This window comes from Plectrocnemia conspersa, unplaced genomic scaffold, assembly GCF_051122295.1.
Source record: "Plectrocnemia conspersa isolate PC_06_02 unplaced genomic scaffold, ASM5112229v1 ptg000009l, whole genome shotgun sequence".
Lineage (NCBI taxonomy): Eukaryota > Metazoa > Arthropoda > Insecta > Trichoptera > Polycentropodidae > Plectrocnemia > Plectrocnemia conspersa.
The window spans coordinates 17,486,365-17,505,016 of NW_028277173.1; the positions used below are offsets into that span (position 1 = coordinate 17,486,365).

Below are 18,652 nucleotides of genomic sequence, written 5' to 3' on the forward strand. Positions count from 1 at the left end.
AATATAATCTGATCCGTGAAAAAGTAAAGGAATCCACAAAAGTGTCGGCTTAATTATCACAACAGGAGATGGTTGTAATGTCGCCAAATTAACGCTAACAGGGAAGTCGTGTAAGTGACACCTCCGGGGACATTTTGTCGGTCACTTGTATTGGATGTCAGATAACAGGGTATCTGACTATTAAACGCATGACTTACGAATTTGAAAATTAATCGTAAAATACATATGTATATGTATTTATTTAGCTTTTAACCATTATTGGAATCGACAATTTTTTGCCAATTATTTATTGTAGTGGTGCAATATTACGGAATTCCAGATAAATAAACATGTACTCTGTTAGGAAGATGTCTGGTCTGACAAGAGAATATAAAAGTGTACTGATTTTAATATATAAGTTATAAAACAACTTAATATTTGATAAATAATATTTTGATAAATATACTTTGGAATAAGACCAACTAGAAAATAGTTACGGTCGGGAAAAGTAAGAAGGAAAAACAATATAAAAGGAATTGTGTAGACGAGTATTGTACCTTATAATAAAATGCTTAATAAAATAAAAAGTTACTTTAAAAGTAATTTTAAAGGAAAACTTAGAAATACGTTGTTTTAATTATATATAATATGAAGGTATATTAAAATATACCATTAATTGAATTAAAAAGGATGTATTACTATAGTTTTTTTTTTATTTAAAATTTTCAACAATACGTATTCAATAAAATATTAATTAATTTATTGTGTTTATGTTTTATAAAAAAAAGTTTTTCTATTATAATATTTATGACTTACAAAACACATTTATAAGCACATAACGGATGGGAGGTAATGTGTTGAAAACATTAGATAGTATATTGTTACGTATATGAGTTGTATGTCAGAATAGTGTATTTATTCGCTTTTCAGAAGGGTGTTAGAGTAGCTGCCATGAGCAAAAATGAAAAATGTTAAACAGCGACCTAATGGGGTTTACGGCGAGTACCTGTTTGAACATTTTAATTTACATCTCCCGTAGGAGTGCACGGGAGCACTCTGACACTAATGCGGGCCCTGAACCCCGAATTATTTCGGCAAATGAAATGAACAACTTAAATAAATGATGAGCGCTGCCATAAAAATGGAAATGCGACGAATTCGTTATGGAGATATATCAAAATAGAATAGATGCATTTATACATTCAAATCAGATTTAATCTGTGGATGCTTAAAGATATTGGATCTTAGATTGATCTTCCTAAATTAACATATACACATTGTTTGTATTATTTTATACACATTATGTTTGAACTGTAAAGCAAAAACAATAGCTTAAAGCTTAATGTGCAACAAGTTGTGCTAAAAAAATACCCTGATCGCTATTATTTTGGCAGAAAACATACTAAAACTATACACAAAAGCCCTATTGTAATTTCAGAAACTACAATTAAATAATTGAATAGTTTTAAAATACTTATTAAGAGCCAAAAACTAAGGCTTAATTAATAATCTAGTATTATAAACTAATAATATAGTTATTGTAGAATAATAACCCAGAGGCCGCAGGTTCTAGCCACGGCAGCAGACTCGAATTTGTATATAAAAAAAATGCGCCATTATTTAAAAGTCGCTTCAGATGTAAAATGATATATATTGGTTATAAATTATATTACAAATAATAATTTATAATTTAATATACAGATGTCACCGATTCTCAGATTTTCAGTCTGGTGGTTAATACTCACTTATTGGTATACATTACGTCTGATTAACTTACCCATTTGATACAGATTTACCCCGTTGTAACACATTGAGCTTACAACTGTCATGTTACAACAAAAAAATAAAAAATAAAATTATTATTGAAAAAACAGAAAAAATACATAACAGTGGTATAAATGAACAGATTTATTAAAAAAAGTAAATATTATTTATTCATATTATGTATTTAAAAAGAGATTAATTGGAATAATTATTTTTTAAATAAATCTTTTTTTATTTGACAAGCATAAGCCCAATACGTTACAACGGGGTAAATCTGTACCAAACGAGTAAGTCAATCAAATATAATGAATACCTAAAATTAAGTATTAAAAACCACCAGACTGAAGGTCTGAGAATCAGTGACATCTATGTTAATAATTATAAATTATTATGTGTAGTATAATTTATAACCAATAGATGTCACTGCAGCTGGGGCCGATTTTTTTATAAATAAAAATTCGAGTGTCGCTGCCGGGGCTTGAACCCGCAACCTCAGAGTTACTAATATGATACGTTACGGACGACGCTATTTCGTCCTTCCTTGAACTTGAATAATTTTTATTTCAAAATATCCATTAAAGGAATTTTGAAATAAAATTTTGCCTAATTTTATTAATGCAGTCAGTAACTTTTTCATTGAGAGACAATAAACCGCAATTAAAATATGAAATATTTTACAAAGCCATTTACTACAGCATAATATTTAGCAACACCTACTATCGTTTGTTGAAAAATAAAGTGTTTAATTCATTTAAAAATATAATTTATAAATTATTAACCTTTTAATATGACTCGCAATTTATTAAAACAACTGAGTTCATTTATACAGGATCTTAACAAAAACGTTTTATTAAAAATGATTATAATGACAACAATAATATTGTTGTATTTTATAAAAATCGGACAATAAAACAGTAATATGTTACATACATACATATGATAACTTTATACAAATAAATAGATTCTGACAATTAATCAAAATTATAAACCAGTGGCGTTAAAATACAATAAAGCAATGTCCATTAAACCAAATGCAGCTCTATGATTAATTATTTGTATTTTTTATGGTAAAAATAACCTTTTTGTAACATGTCTGCATTAAAATTAGCTAGCTTTATGTTCCACAATAGTATTTTTAAATAGTCATTTACTCTACATTAAAACATATATATATATAGTAAAAAAACATACAAATACAATAGTCCTGTATCTATTTTAAATTTCCGATACATCCGAATTATTTTATTTTAAATTAATATTTTTTGCGACCATTGCAAACGTTCAGCTATAATTGCTCACAATTAGTTTTAAATTCACTCTCCCATTTCTAACCGCTCTAAAACAACTAACCGCACTCTGCCTGTAGTCTGGAGTATTTTTCAGCGTAAATATTTAAATAACCGCATTGCAGTGCAACCTCCACAAACTTGTCTCGATTTAAATTGAAACAAATCGAAAAATTTGCAAAAAAACTTCAGATTTATAGTGTTCCATCAAACATTTTTTTTTGTAATTTTTCGAGAGTCGGGTACAGCGGCGCCTCGTGTTGCTCGCGGTACACTAACGAAGCTGCCGTAATAAATTATTAAAGTTAGTAATTGCGGTTGTACATTTTCATTAATAATCCGAACCGATCGGAATAAACAAGCCGGGAATGTCGGTTTCCGCTGAAAACTTTTGGGTACGACATAAACCCCCGAGTGATATATGCGTGTGTGTTCGTACGTACACATGCATTGTATTACGATCGTATGTATAGGTAAGATGCATCATATGGCAAAGTGTCTTATTATATATTAGTATAAGAGCCTAGACGGTTATGGTTAATATTATTAATAATAATAATGAGAATAAATCATTTAAAATATCAATAGTACTATCCAAGAATCAGTGAAGTATGTTTTATTATTTTTAACTACTTTTACCAGCACGGTAAATAATACAATACCCAAATGACCAAATCTTTTATTAATTAGTTTTATCTAGCAAGATATTTTCTTTTAAAAATTTTAACTCGATTAAAAGTACCTACATTTATTCAACGGCGACTTTTTAAAATCCGATTAAATAAAAAACAAACAGTCTTGATTTCTGATCTGAGACCGAAACAAATTTCTACAGAGATTTTATGAGAGAGGTTAAATGAATTTAGAATCACACTGAAGATTTTTCCCCCCAAAGGTTATCATTATGAAATTAACTTCTTATTTCTTTCAACAATTTATAGTGCTTCTCACAATAAGGTGTTTTTTACTTTAATATTAATTAATTTCCACCCCCATCCATCTGGGGCCCATTTAAGGAATTTGATACGTAGAACGTACTTATTTTTTGGCCACCCTAGTGTTTTAATTTATATGTCTGAAAGATTAAAATTAGTGTTTATGTTTAATTATAGTTTCGATCAACAAAGATTAATTGATGCTAGTTTTGTAGTGTATTGCGATAAACAATTAAAATTAAATCGAGCTAGCATAGTGACATATATTGACTGAAAGCTGTAATCATAGTTTATAATTAATAACATAGATGTCTCTGATTTTAGTAGTTGCTAATTGAGCTAACTCCGCTGTAACACATTTGGGCTAACGTCTGTCATGTTATATTCTAAAAATAAATAATATAGCTAATTGTCACCAAAAGATACGTATTATTTTTATTAATAGCTACTTATTATTTTCATTATTAGTCATTAATATTATTTTTTAAATAGCAGGTAAATTTAATTCCAAAACAGAATAAACTATTATTATTTGCAAAATGTACCCAAATAGCAAGTTCCCAATTTACCGTGTTATTGGGGGGTCTACTATATATGACTAAAAAATGTTTTTATTTTTTAATTTTTTTTAATTTTTTCTTTACGAACCTACTATTTATTTATTGTTTTAAACAGCCGCCGTTTTTAAATAAGATCAAGATTAATTTAAAAATGCAGTGATGCAATACAATTAATTCATGTTTCAATTACGTGGATCATTTTCTGGTTGTTGAATAATTCTACAGATCTGTAAGTCTCTTGCACATGTTATCAAGTTTTGAAAAAAATAATTACTCCTTAATCACAAATTAGATTTTCTTTGTGAATCGGATCTAAATGGGTTTTGCACTAAAATATGAGTAAATAAATAGATAAAAGCACAAACAAAAATCCTATAAAATAAGCAAATATTTTTATCCATTTTTGACCTATTGTTTAAGTAAAATATTTAAAAAACAATTTAATCATATTTAAAGGAATATACTATGTATACATTGGATTATTTGTACCGTGACTTGATTCAAGCTCGATTTAGAGCATGACCTAGCTGTTGACGATTCAATGTGATGGCCTAGCTGAAGCAAATCTGACGATCGAATTAGAAAGGCTACATGGAAGTTAATCGTCTGTACACTCTTCAAATCAGAATTAAAGTGAGAAGTAGCAACTAATTAATAATAGAGTTTTGGTTTATATATTTTTGAAGAAATTGGGAGCAACACCTTTCCAGTCTGGACTCTTATTATTAATTCAAGGTTGATTTGAGTGGCATATTTTGCGTTAAACAGGCAACGGTGACTTTTGTTATTTCGGTTTTTCAAATTATTTTAAAAGTATTATTTTTTCGTTATTTAATTTGTGCTGGGTCGCAAAAAATATTTTTAGCATCATATCGCTATTCTATTGTCATTTCGCATATTGTACAATACAATCGTTTAGATTTATGATGATTATAACGGAACGATTCGGGATGATTGCCACAATAATCAGTGGTATAAAATATGAGATATTATAAAAATGTTTTGTCTTGATTATTTCATTGCGGTTGTTTCCTCAGAGTACCATATATAAATGTCTTTTCGAGCAATTTTACTCCCTTTATTAAATAAATTGTTCGATCGTCGAAAATATACTATGACTTCGCAACACAGCGCAAAATAACAATTACGGTCGTTCGATAGTTTCATCCCCCGGCCGACAGATTAAGTTATACAACATAATAACAACGAATCGTCCCGCTTCCTCAGTTTTCCAATCTCCGGATCCCGTTTCGCTCGGCTGCGCTTCGGCGGCCGGCTCGCCGTCATTGTCGCGGCGTCGCGGCCGATATTGGCCGGCGATCGGAAGCGCGAGGCCGTGGGACTCGTTTGCGGTCCGAATTTCCGTTCATAAACTCCGAGTGGACGAGCCGAGCCGCAAAGTTGCGAAACATATTTCCGTTTCAGTTTTGGGCAGGACGCTTCCGGCGACGGCTTCCGGTCAGCCAACCCTCCCCCTCCCCCACAGACCCTCGCATCCGGAACCCTCTTCCGGTAGCCCGCCGTTCTTGTACCGAGCCTGAAACGGTTCCGTCACGTTCGACGTTGAGAGCTTTGAAACTTTAATAGTCGCTTTTGGCTCGGTTAAAGGTTAGCAGATTTTTAGAACTTATATTTAATATTCATAGTTCTTTAAAAGCAGTAACGAAAACGGGGTGCGAAACGGATTTTACACTACATTTATATGTTTGATAGCCAGCAACTTCGACGAATCGCGTGAGGATTTATTTTTACCAATTAGATCGAAGGAAATATCTACCTAGTGTTTTCATTTCTTGAAATTTTCCTTTTAACGAGAAATGAGAAATTTATACAAATTCTGTATTCGCAAAAATTATTGAGAAGTTTAGAGATATGAAAAAATACTCACTTATGTAATATACAAAGTGAATTTAAATCATTACAGTATATACAATATCTTTGTACTGATTTCATTTACAACAATTTCAGTGAAAATTTATGCATGTTAATTAAACTATGCTTTAGCTATTTCTCTGGCATGTTTATTTAACATATTTATTGCATGTTTAATTAACTTTTTCCATTACATGATATTTTCTTTCGTACTTTAAGATACAACATCTTATCGTATGATTTATAGCATTTATTTACTCTATTGCTACCATTGATAAACAAAAAAAAACATGAATGAGCTTAGATTAGAACTGTGACGAATTCCCTATGTGGTTATTTAGACGATTTGTGTAGCTCATATTGACAACGATCTGTAAATTTTTAAAAAGCTCAAACTTATTTATTTTTTTTAGAAAAAATGCAAGACAAACTTTATCAAAAGCCTTTTAAAAATCAGTATTGATGACATTTATGTGTTTGCCTATATTAAGATTTTTCTTTACATATCTGAATCTAAATACTTTGGGTGCTGCTAATAATATTAATATTGGCCTATAATTTTTCATCATAGATTTGTTCCTTTTTTATGTAAAGGAGTCACTTTCGTAATTTTTCATATATCATTAAATTTAAGGTTGCCAATCGAAAAGGCGACATTTTTCATCACTATGCTAGGTCATACGTCAATCAACAGGCGCTGCGAAAAATAAAAGAGTACAATTATGAAATTCTTCAGTATACCCCGTTTTCTGCAGATATTGCTACTTCAGATTTTCACCTGCAGAATAATTTAAATCGCAAGAATCTTAATTCCGTGAAAGCTATTAAAAAAACCATCTCGCGAACTTTTTTCAGGAAAACCAAGCTCTTTCTACAAAAATCGACAAACTTATAAAAAGTTGGGAAATAATTATAGAGAAGGGTGGTGACTGTATAATTAATTATCAAAACTATTTTCATCAAAATATAACTTATTAAATTTTATTTTTTAATACTAGAAATCTTCTAATTCATATTTATTACAATCAAAGTGCTTCAAAAGCCACCGCCTTACAAACAAGGGACAAAATCGTTTAAAGTTGATTTTACAACAAAGTAATGAATGACACGCGTGACACCAAATATCACTTTGTAGACACTCACAAAACATAGCATATCCATCAGTCATATTTGATGTGTTTGCCATTTGTCAATGAACGCTAGTGACCCAAGTTGAACTCAGGCTAAAAATACATAAGAACTCTCGCTACTAAAAAAGACCTTGAACTATGAAGAAAATAGAACACGCACATTAGGTATTTTTTACTTTTCTTGTAACTTTGTGAAAAATATGTCATAGAAAAAATCAAGCGTGTGTGAATTGCTTCAGTTGGTAAATTATTACTATAAGTAAAAGGTAAGAATTTTTAACCCTGACATTCCTCAGACGCTTAACTTATGTAAGTTTTGATTTTTCTTCTCCTCAAACAAACCGCAACAGCCCGAAGACAGTTTTGCAAGTTGTTGAACAACAACAGTCGCAAACAACTTGGGCATATCATAAAGCGGGGCACACACGATCGCCCTGGGAGCCCTCAGACCCTTCAACCCCCCACGGTAATAATTCGCCGAGGACCGTAAAAAGCCGGCGCAATAATTAACGCGCGACCGTATTGTACGTATAAAATTAAAGCCTAGACGGTTCACAATGATACTTGAGAATTGAGTATCCCTTCTGCTGATCCTTCAAAGAAATAATATTCAAACCACTAAAAATCGTAGCATAGTTCTAGTTATCTTGGTACCATTCTAAATTTAAACTTTTATATTGTTACAGGGACTTGGAAAAGGGACTCCAGTGTATCCAGTCGTACACTAGGCGGTGTATGAACGACACGCAGAGGGTGCACTTTAAAAGACTGTACAAGGGAACTGGCGAGGCTGTCAAGGACTTGTGCACTGAAGGTCCGTACCAGACGCAGTTCCTGTCGCACGCTCCATGTTTGAAGCAAATCAGGCCAGAGTATGAAAACTGTGCTGCCAATCACTTAAACACTATTGGAAATCTGTCCGCAAATGGGTCCACGGGTGGCCCAAGCACTGAAATGAAATTTTGCTGGTAAGACTATGTATAGTTTTTTATAATGAATCTCAAATTACTCTTGTACAGCAATTATTTTGTGACTAAAGAGCAATAACTCTCTTTCCATAAATATAGAACACTTATAATATACTACTTAAATATATTCTGAATGACCTTAAGAACAGCCCTTTTTATTTTTTATCATAATCATATTTAACCTGGAAACGAATATATTGATTTCATCGTCATATAAGTCACCTGATTATGATTATTTTTTAATTGTCTTTAGTTTTTATTATTTTATAAAAAATGTTTCTGGATATTTTTTAATATTATTTATGACATTCGTCGGTCGTAAAACACTTATTAAAACGTTTTTTCTCAAATATTTTAAAGAAGTTAAACAGTTTCATCAGTAAACTAAACTTGCATTTTTTAACACACATTGTAACGACTGTGATTTTACATTTATAAATGTAAACTAATTACGAATTCTAATTTATACATCTTTAAAATATTATATATATTAAAATTGATACATAAATATGTTTATTAAATTACTTCGTCTTGATTAAATTAAATACTATTCGTTGCTTTTTATAGAAAATTTTATAAAGATTATTATTATAAGGTTTCATATTTACGACGATCAAAGTAAAATTATAAATTCTTTACGAAACATCAATTTAAAATATTAAAAAAATGTTATTAATTAATTTAATATATAATTTCGTGATTGCTTACAAAAATGTACGTATTGTGTTACTTTAAATAAGTAAAAATTCCTGTTACGCGAAAGAAGGAAATATCTGCTTAATGAATAAAGCACATGAATATATAAAATCATATTACAGAAAAATTCAATCGTCGGTATAAAAAAATCGATAATAAAGTCATATAAGTTAATTTTTTCGTCTCTAATATTTGCAGAATTCACAAATACTATGTGTATGAATTTTAAGATAAAAGCTAACGATGAATTCAAACAGTCATTCAGAAATATTTTAACGCTAGTTTTAAATTTGGATATACAAAAGCAATGGCTATTTTCACTCTATATGAATTGATTTTTAAAATACCAGCATCGAAATTGTTGCCATTATTATATATTCTTTACAAATATTGCTTCATATTTGTTTATCTCTATCCATTTATGTTTATATTATGTAAGTTAGGTTAAAACACAATTATTATAACTTGTAATGAATTTTAAGTAATAAGTTTTAAAACAATATTTATTGTACATTTTTAAGGGTCGCCTTGAAATTATATATATATTATTTAAGGTACAAGAATCAATTCTAACAACATTAACTAAATTTTTATTTTCCACAGTTCATTCTCATCGTACATTAACTGTTCTGAAAACGCCGTCCGAAAACAATGTGGAGATGAATCCGCAATATTCACAAAAGAGTTCCTGTTTAAAGTTTCTGATGCAATAATCAAGGTATTATTTTAACTATTCAATATATTTTTATGATGATCGATATTACATAAGTGATAAGATGCTAGACTAATAATCCATAATCACGGGTTTATTTACACTGTGTTGATAAAAAATATAGCCAATAATATGATGTCTTTAATTTAGAAGCTATTTAAATATTTGCGTATAAGTTTTTAATCTAAAAAGAACGTAATTAAATTGATTAATAAAATTTGGAAAAAACAGTACTACGATTGATGAACAATAAGTCATTGAGAAAAGAAATAAAAATATTATAGTAGAAATTTTTATAAATAAATTAGTAATAATAAATATAATTTTACTAAATAAAAAATAGTAATTTAAATGAAACACAGGTTCTAAGCCAAATTGAAAATTATTTATGCTAAAAATAAATTACTTATTGTCTCAAAGATAAAAAAATACCTTACAAAAACAAAGAAAAGTAAGACAAGCTCTCCAAATAATGTGAGGGTATTCGAGAAGTAGACTTAAAAATTATATGTAAAAAGTATATGTTTTCGGATACTTGATATTATCAAGTATCCTAAAATTTAACTAATATATTATTAAGTATCCTTAAGGTAACTTAATATTTGCCTGTAATGAAAATCTAAATAAAAACGAATTTATATATGTTGAAGAGCTCGTTAACGATAATCGATTCCATGTTCATGAAATAAAACGTATATCGATTATGAAGAAAAAAGTTGAAAGAGTAATTACAAAAGTTCTTGACAAAGTTTAAAATAAAAAAATATAAACATATTTATATATCAGGACGTTTTAAATGACGAATGATTGTCATTAAATATCTCAAAATTAGTGAGAAAAAATTAATATTTATAAAATATTGACGCAATTTGGGTGCCAGTGTCGGGCCTTGATATGGAATGCGGAAAAGTCAAGATTTTTGTTCGGAAATTAAAAAGGTAAAGTAGCAACAGCTATTATTGATAATTTTCTCTACGATTCAAGAGCCCGAAATTCATTCTTAACTCGATGCTCTGTAATCAATCGAAGTTGATCGATCTGTTTATTATGACAAATTATCACCCTAGTTAATTTTTTTCTCTTCAACAATCATCCATCTGTCTGTTCACAAATAATATAATATACATTTTATACATTACATATGTCCATTTATCAAAAATTTTCGAGAATTCTCAAGGCAATCAAGAAATGAAAATGTGAATTTTTATGTTTTAAGAAACATTGAGAAATCAGAAACAGTCAGTGGAGTCCAAAATAGACCATAAATTAACGAAGAGGTTGTAAGAAACCCTTGAAAAAGAATTGTTGCCTCTTGAAATGTTAGAGTTTGTATTTATATGAAACTAGTCTAGTCCCTAAGTAAGATTCAAGCATTGAATACGTTTCCTAGTATGAAGACTAAACGAAGAGGTAAAGTCTTATTAGATCCATACGACTGTATTATCGAACACTGCCTTTCTGATGTATGTATGTATGTATGTACATGTCTCCCGGGTTAACTATTATAAACGAAACCATTGTATTTTTTTTCCGATGGTTACTAAAAATTCCAAATCATAATATAATCTCGTTATAACGCAATAAACTAAGTGTATGTTTACAACAGCAATAATATTTTTTATTTTTTATTGCAGTCGTATTGTAAAAAGTACTTCGAGGGTCACCAGTGCCAGAGTCGAATTTTCGACTACAACAGATCTTCCAGCCTGGCGCCGGCCCTGGCTACGCTGCTGTTCCCTGTAGTTTTGAGTTTAGCAGTGCTTCTAAACACGCCGACAAACTCGTCTAGGATAATCGCTAATTAAAAGTTTAGCGCAAATTCTACATTGCCACAATCGCTTGTGCTAACTAATCAAAATCAAATCATCGTATGTTAACGAAAATTATTTATACGATAAGATCGAAAAGTACCATTATTATTATTATTATTATTACACAATATAATATATAAATATCCAATCATTAAATAATTTCGTTGACTAATTGAATAATTTAATTTTAATATACGCAGGAGGCGCATCAAGAAAAAAGCGTCAAGCCATGTTATATTTTTTAACATAATATATAATAATATCAGTATTAAATAATAGTAAATTGAAAACATTAAAATAATACGAAAATTTATTGATGATGTATTTTTTTTATAACATATTTATTCATTAATTTTTTTTAATGCGATAGTGTTGTATATATTATATTAAACATTATAATATAAATGGTATATAATTATTGTCAGCGAATTAAATGTAAATAAATCACACAAAACTCCTCCCCCAATACGTTGGGTGTTAATTGATCTGTGATGCACATTCCTATAATTATTATTATTATATTCTTATTATTATTATTATAAATTATAAAATGTACTTTATAAGTTTGTTGCATTAAATGTTGTAGGATCATACCATTTTTTATGTGTATATTTATTAATTAATAAATCGATGATGTTAATATTATAAATATATTATATAAACATATATACATATATACTTATTTAAAGTATTATCTTTTCATTGCGTAGTTCTAATTTATGTATAGATAAAAATATCAATAAATCAATTGTTGAGCGAATTAAATGAGAAATATAAACTCTTGTATATAATTATTCCGAAGTTTTATTTTATTATTATACGTACAATTTATATATATATTAGAGTTCCCTTTATAGTAGAAAACTTTTTCTTCGTTCAATGTTTAATAAATTTTGAATCATTATTTTATAGAACATAACAAAAGTTAAAGGTGAAAAGTATACTTTATACATAATTGAATCACTAAGGACCGAGCGTTTTTTTTTACATTTTTAAGGAATTAATTTATTGCTTAAGGTTGTTTATACTATGATCACAGCAAAAAGGTTCAGACATTTTAGGTACACAAGGACTTGAGCGTAAGTGTCGTATATTTTAATAAAAAAATTATAACGGCAAGTATAAAAATCATATACATATGTTTGACTTTATATGATTAAATGTACTTTTTCATAAGAATTTTAATTAGCTGTAGAAACATATAATAAGGCAGGATTCAAAAGATACCCTTTAAAATACAAGCAAACCACATACAATATATAATATAGCGACCAACTAGCAGAAAAAAATAAGGCATAGTTCATATAAGGCATTGAGAAAAATAATGGTGAATACAATACAAGCTTAACAGCTTAACGCCCGAGGACTCGTATGCGAGTCTTGAAAGAACATTGTTTAGTGGCCGTGAACTCAGACACGAGTTCTACGTCATGCGTTTCATTTTATTAAAATAATACTGGAATACCATCAAGTTTGCCTATATATGATAATCAGAAATGATAGTATATTATAAAATAAATTATATTTTACTTCAAATTTTTGTAAAAAAGTCGACTTATCCCATTGCGACGCAATGCAATGAGACGTCGTCTTTTTGGGGCACATGAATTTTTTTATGAAATGTGATTTCATATAAAAAATAAAATTTTATAGTACACTTCTTGAACAGAAATATATTTCAAGAGTCAAACTGTCTGGCTAGGTAAACATAAAACCAATCGAATCAAAAGAAATCAAAACATCCATGGTTGCTAGTAGATTAATCAACAAAGTTTTTCAACTTAAAATTCTGTATGTTATTGCAAAATTAAAAAAGTAAAAACGTTACGATTAATTAAATAACACAGTAATCAAATAACTTCCAAAAAATATCATCCATTAACTTGCAAACATTTTTACCGGGTGTTATTTTTAAATTTACACACTATTTAGAAAACCGCATTGATTCTCAGATTAAGAAACCAGAGGATAAAAAATAGAATTCGGATAAATTATCGCCGTATTAGTTTATTGCTGTCAATAAGTAAAATAAATAAAAATAATATTATTACGCTAATAAGAATCTCCGAGGAATAAAATCATGAACGAATAAATATGTATTTTTCATTCTTAATATTTTGTGGGAATTGAAAATGGTTGCAATGGTTAAAACCCAGTTATTTTTATTTTAATACTATGTAGGTTTAAATGCTTCTAAAATTTTTAATATAAACGATTTATAAAAAATATCCGTTCATAATATAATATAATTTGCACTCACCAAATTTTTCAGCGTCCTTTTCTGCTTACAACTTTCACGGACACTTTTATTTTCATCATTACACTTATAAACCACACTATATCACTATTTATATTTATTTCTATTATTAACACTTTTTTATTTTTTTATAATTTTTTGATACGTATTAAAACACTCAACTCACAACTTCTGCACATTTATGCTGTATCTTTTTTTTATTCCATATTCACGACATTTTATTCTCACATATTTCCCCTCACTTTTATTTTTATTGTCTCATGGTTTTTCAGTATATTCGTAAGCCTTTCTGATGGATCTACAACACGGACACGACAAGATATGGTATAAACCGGCGAAATGTCTTTAAAATCAATAATTTCCACTGAATACCACATCCATCCTTTAGCTTTACTCGATAGAAAACCTTTGGATTTAATTTTGCTGTTACGATTCAAATTTTTATAGACACTAAACGAATAAAACAATGCGCATTGAAATAAATGAAAAAACAACATTTTTTTGTTTATTCCATTGTTTTTCAAAATATTTATTTAAAAAGTCTATTATATATTGTATGGCTGGTCGTTTTGGTTTTTTTACCCCGTGTCTATCATCTAGCTGTTATGAAAAGTAGATATCATTCTGAAATCTCCTTTCTAATTTGTTTTCCAAATTTGGATATGCGTTTTATCTTTTCTGTCATGTTTCATCTATAGGGGCCTTAATTTTATATTTTTGTGATTCTGGTAGACTCCTATTTTTCCGGATTGTTCCATAAAGTTCTGTTCTCCGTAAAAATAAGTATTTTAAAAATTGTTAATATATTTATGCTAAATTTTATAAGGAAGCTACCTATTAAATTTCAATGAAATATCTTAATTGGTTTACAAGTTATAGGGGATTTACTAAGAAGGATAATTGTTTGCCATTATTCTGCAAAAAACCTCGGGAGGAAAGCTGTAAAGCGAATCTAGTAATATTCGTAAAACAATGTCGTTTTGTTAAATGTTTTCTATATTAAAATAAAATAGTCTTATAAAATTTAATAATTTATTGAAATAAATATATGACACATTGTTGAGTTCGACATTATTTTTTTATTATTTTAAAGCTAATTCTAATTCATTAAATTAGTATCAAGAGTATTATGTATTTTTTCGCAACATTTTTTGCAGTGAATATATCTTAAAAATAATACATTTTTCAGTTGGATTCAGCTATCTCATTCTTACTACAGCAGTACTTGCAAAATCTAATACAAAAATACTATAATAATAATCATTGTTCAACACCCACATTTTTACCAGTGATTTATAAGTGAAATTTAATATTTTAAAAGCAATATCAAGATACGATGAAATTGTATTTCTTGCTATAAAATATGTATCTATATTATACATTATGTATAAACATAGTTCCCGATACAGACCGCAGAAACGGTTGCAAAGTCAGGAATGCGATTACATCCATGAAAGTTTCACACAAAGCATATCGGACGGAGCTAGCGCGAGATTTTCACTTAAAATGTTTAAGAGGGTGCGAGATGAAGTTTTTGCACTCTTTGTCGAGAGTTGATGGAAAGTGCGACCTGTTTGACTTGGAGTGGTTTGTTAGCAAAGTTTTGGACAGGAAACATTACCTGCGCTAACTGCGTTACCCTCACCTACTTGCTATAGATCAACTATGAACGTTACTATTCTGGCTCTTACCTTCAGGAGAGAGACTCTTAAAGGCGAAAGTTCGAAGAGACGTTTCGAGTAGGAAATGGAGTGAAATTAATGCATTGAAAGTAAAATCGATGAAATAATATATATGTATGTATATATAGCAAATATATATACTTGCTTATTAGTTTTGACTGCATTTTGTTTTGTTCACCAACGATATTATTTTTAAATTAATTTTATCTTTCAACATACGTGGGCTTTAGATTCTATATTTGTAACAAGGCGACTACAATCAGCCATAAAAACATTAATCACTTAAGTTGATTATAGGTAATATAATTATGAATTGAGAATTGAAGCCGCTAGAAGCAAAAAAATCCGGTAAGGGTCGTTCCTTCAATCACAACCAGCGACTTTCCATTGAATTGGTGGAACCAAATTTCTTAGCAGCTTATTATAACATTCACAATTTATATTATACGTTTTAAATGCAATATTAAGATATTTGCCGTATATTATTTAAATTTGTGGCTCAAACAACGTAACAAATTCTACGTAAATTTTGACAGTTACTTGACTGAAAAATATTTTCATTACATTAATAATTTGTTTTAACTAATGTTGAAATTATTTATAGTCGTATTATATTATTTAAAATGCAATTAAATAGATTAAATCCCTTATACAATATTATAACAATATTTTAAATGTTATAGATGTGTAATATTTACAAACAATAATATGTCACCCAATATAATATTTGTAAAAATAAATTTCTGGTGCGTCAAAATACTTTATTGAAACAGAATAAGTATATATAAGAATACATTTGCAGATTATTTTTATTATTTTGCAAAAGTATTTTTCAAGATAAAAATAAATAATTTGTAATTTTTTTAAGTTTGTTTAATGTTGCTATTAATATTATATTTAAATTTTTATTATGCAAATTCAATAATTTCTTACATAAATAAATACGTCATACAGTTCTGCAATGGCAGAACTACGTATGTATTATATTTTGAGAGTATAACGTTGAATTATTTTAAATACTAAAACAGATAAATTCAACATCTTAACCTAGATATATGAAAGCCTTAAACGTAAATCGTACTTAAGAGTAGTAAAAACAACAATATGAACTATTGAATGAGAACTGATAATTCTTAAGGATGACTCTTTTACTAAGCAAATAATTATAATTAAATGTGACCGCAAAATTATTACAAAAATATAATTTTGTGTCAATGAATTATAAGTATTAAAATGCATCCGTAAATGTAATTAATTTTACTGTGATTTAAGCACTAATATAGACAACTTTCTTTTAAATTCCAGTAACAAGCTTAAAGTTAAAATGTATACAATTATTTAATTTATAAGTAAAATTTACATAGAAACTCAATATTTTAAAATAAAACTATCAATTTGTATAAAATTACAGATCCTTGATATGTTTATTATTAATGACGGTATTTCTCGTCACGCCCATTACAATTATCTTGGAATAAGTCGTCATACCTATTTAAAATGCAGCGAATGTATAATTTATCGTCATACCCAAAGGAAGCAAAAGGGAAAAAATATAATTTTTTTATAAAAGGCAAATAAAAAAACAAGATAAAAAGTATTAATGACAATTTAATAATGTAGTAAAAAATAATAATAATATAAAAAAAGTTTGAGTTTTATAAAAATACATTAGCCAATTTTAGAAACATATTTCAAAACAGTGGTTCTTAGATTTAGAAAAATATATTTTTTATTTATATATGTAAATAAAATTAATTTTATGCGAGAACGTTGACGAAGTATGCTGATTTCTTCATCACTATCATCAGTAAGAGTTTATTTAATGATATCTTGCCATTTTCAAGAATAAATAATAAATAATATCCAAATAATAATAATAACACAAATTAGTTAAATACATAATCCTAAAGCGATATTTCATGATTTTATTTTTATTTTATTATATGTTATTATTATTTTATAATTTATTTATATTAATAATTCATGTACAACTTTTATAAAGTATACTCTAATTTACATCAAATCGTCACTTTGACGCTCTTCGACAAAACACCCTTAATTTCAAGCTCGAACGTAACCGTAGCATAAGATTATAATTAGTCGGTTAACTCCAGAGTTATTGTCCCAAATCGATTCATCCGATTTTAGTCGGATGTAGTGTAACTTGTTGGTTACGTTACGTGTCCACCTGGGAACGTACCGCTGCTGGTTGCGCGTCCTTTTCATAGTGACAGCAGCCGGTCCCAAAACACCTTCATCTCATCATTAATTAAACATCTAAATTGGCGAACCGTGTCCACCGCAACTTCTCTAATTAGATTCTCTAATATTATTCAAAATCGATGTATGGACCAATTACGTTAAATGACGGTCTAAAGTAGCTGAATAACATTATTACGTTGTGGCAAAAAGTTTGTGAATTAATTTGTGATATGGCAAAAGGGAATATATTTTCACATTTTATTTCATTAAGATGTAGAACTTCCAAAAGATCGTATTTCCTATTCCTTGCAAGGTAAAAAATCTGCTCAACCGTATAGATCCTCTTCCAGTTCTTTAAACACTGGAAGCTCTTTCTTCCGTCTTTACGACGTGCCTCGAATTTGCCATAATATTTTTTCACAGCTGGACAAGATTATTAACGAAAGGTAAATACAGAGCATCTTAAATCGCGCATGCTTCAAACATTTTTTTGAGCCCTATAAAGTGGATTTGAGTTAAGTTTGAGTGCATTACTTCACATTTTAATATCTAGATAAGAAATTTACAAAGTTGATCTAAGAGTAAGACTCTATGAAACAATATTTGTTTCTAAAATTCCGCAGTAGATAGAAGAGAAACTCTTTAGGATCTGATGGGATGCAAATATAATTTGCAATAAAATTGTACTTTTTAATTGCAGTTATATGAGAGATAAAACAACTTTTCATATGGGCTTGAATGATGTTTTTTGCTACTTGCAGTGCACACTGAAATATATTATCTGTTTCGCTTTCTGCT

At 28.7% G+C, this 18,652-nt stretch overlaps 1 protein-coding gene across 1 annotated transcript in view; it reads left to right on the top strand.

Annotated features, from left to right (window-relative positions):
* LOC148232098 (uncharacterized) overlaps positions 1 to 11,760 on the top strand; it is a 99,373-nt gene extending 87,613 nt beyond the window's left edge. The window contains exons 3-5 of the mRNA XM_088192181.1: positions 8,213 to 8,494; positions 9,794 to 9,908; positions 11,537 to 11,760. Of these exons, the coding sequence (XP_088048307.1) occupies positions 8,213 to 8,494; positions 9,794 to 9,908; positions 11,537 to 11,707 (568 nt within the window). The 3' untranslated portion in view covers positions 11,708 to 11,760. The remainder of the gene's footprint in view (positions 1 to 8,212; positions 8,495 to 9,793; positions 9,909 to 11,536) is intronic.
* Positions 11,761 to 18,652: the final 6,892 nt, after the last annotated feature.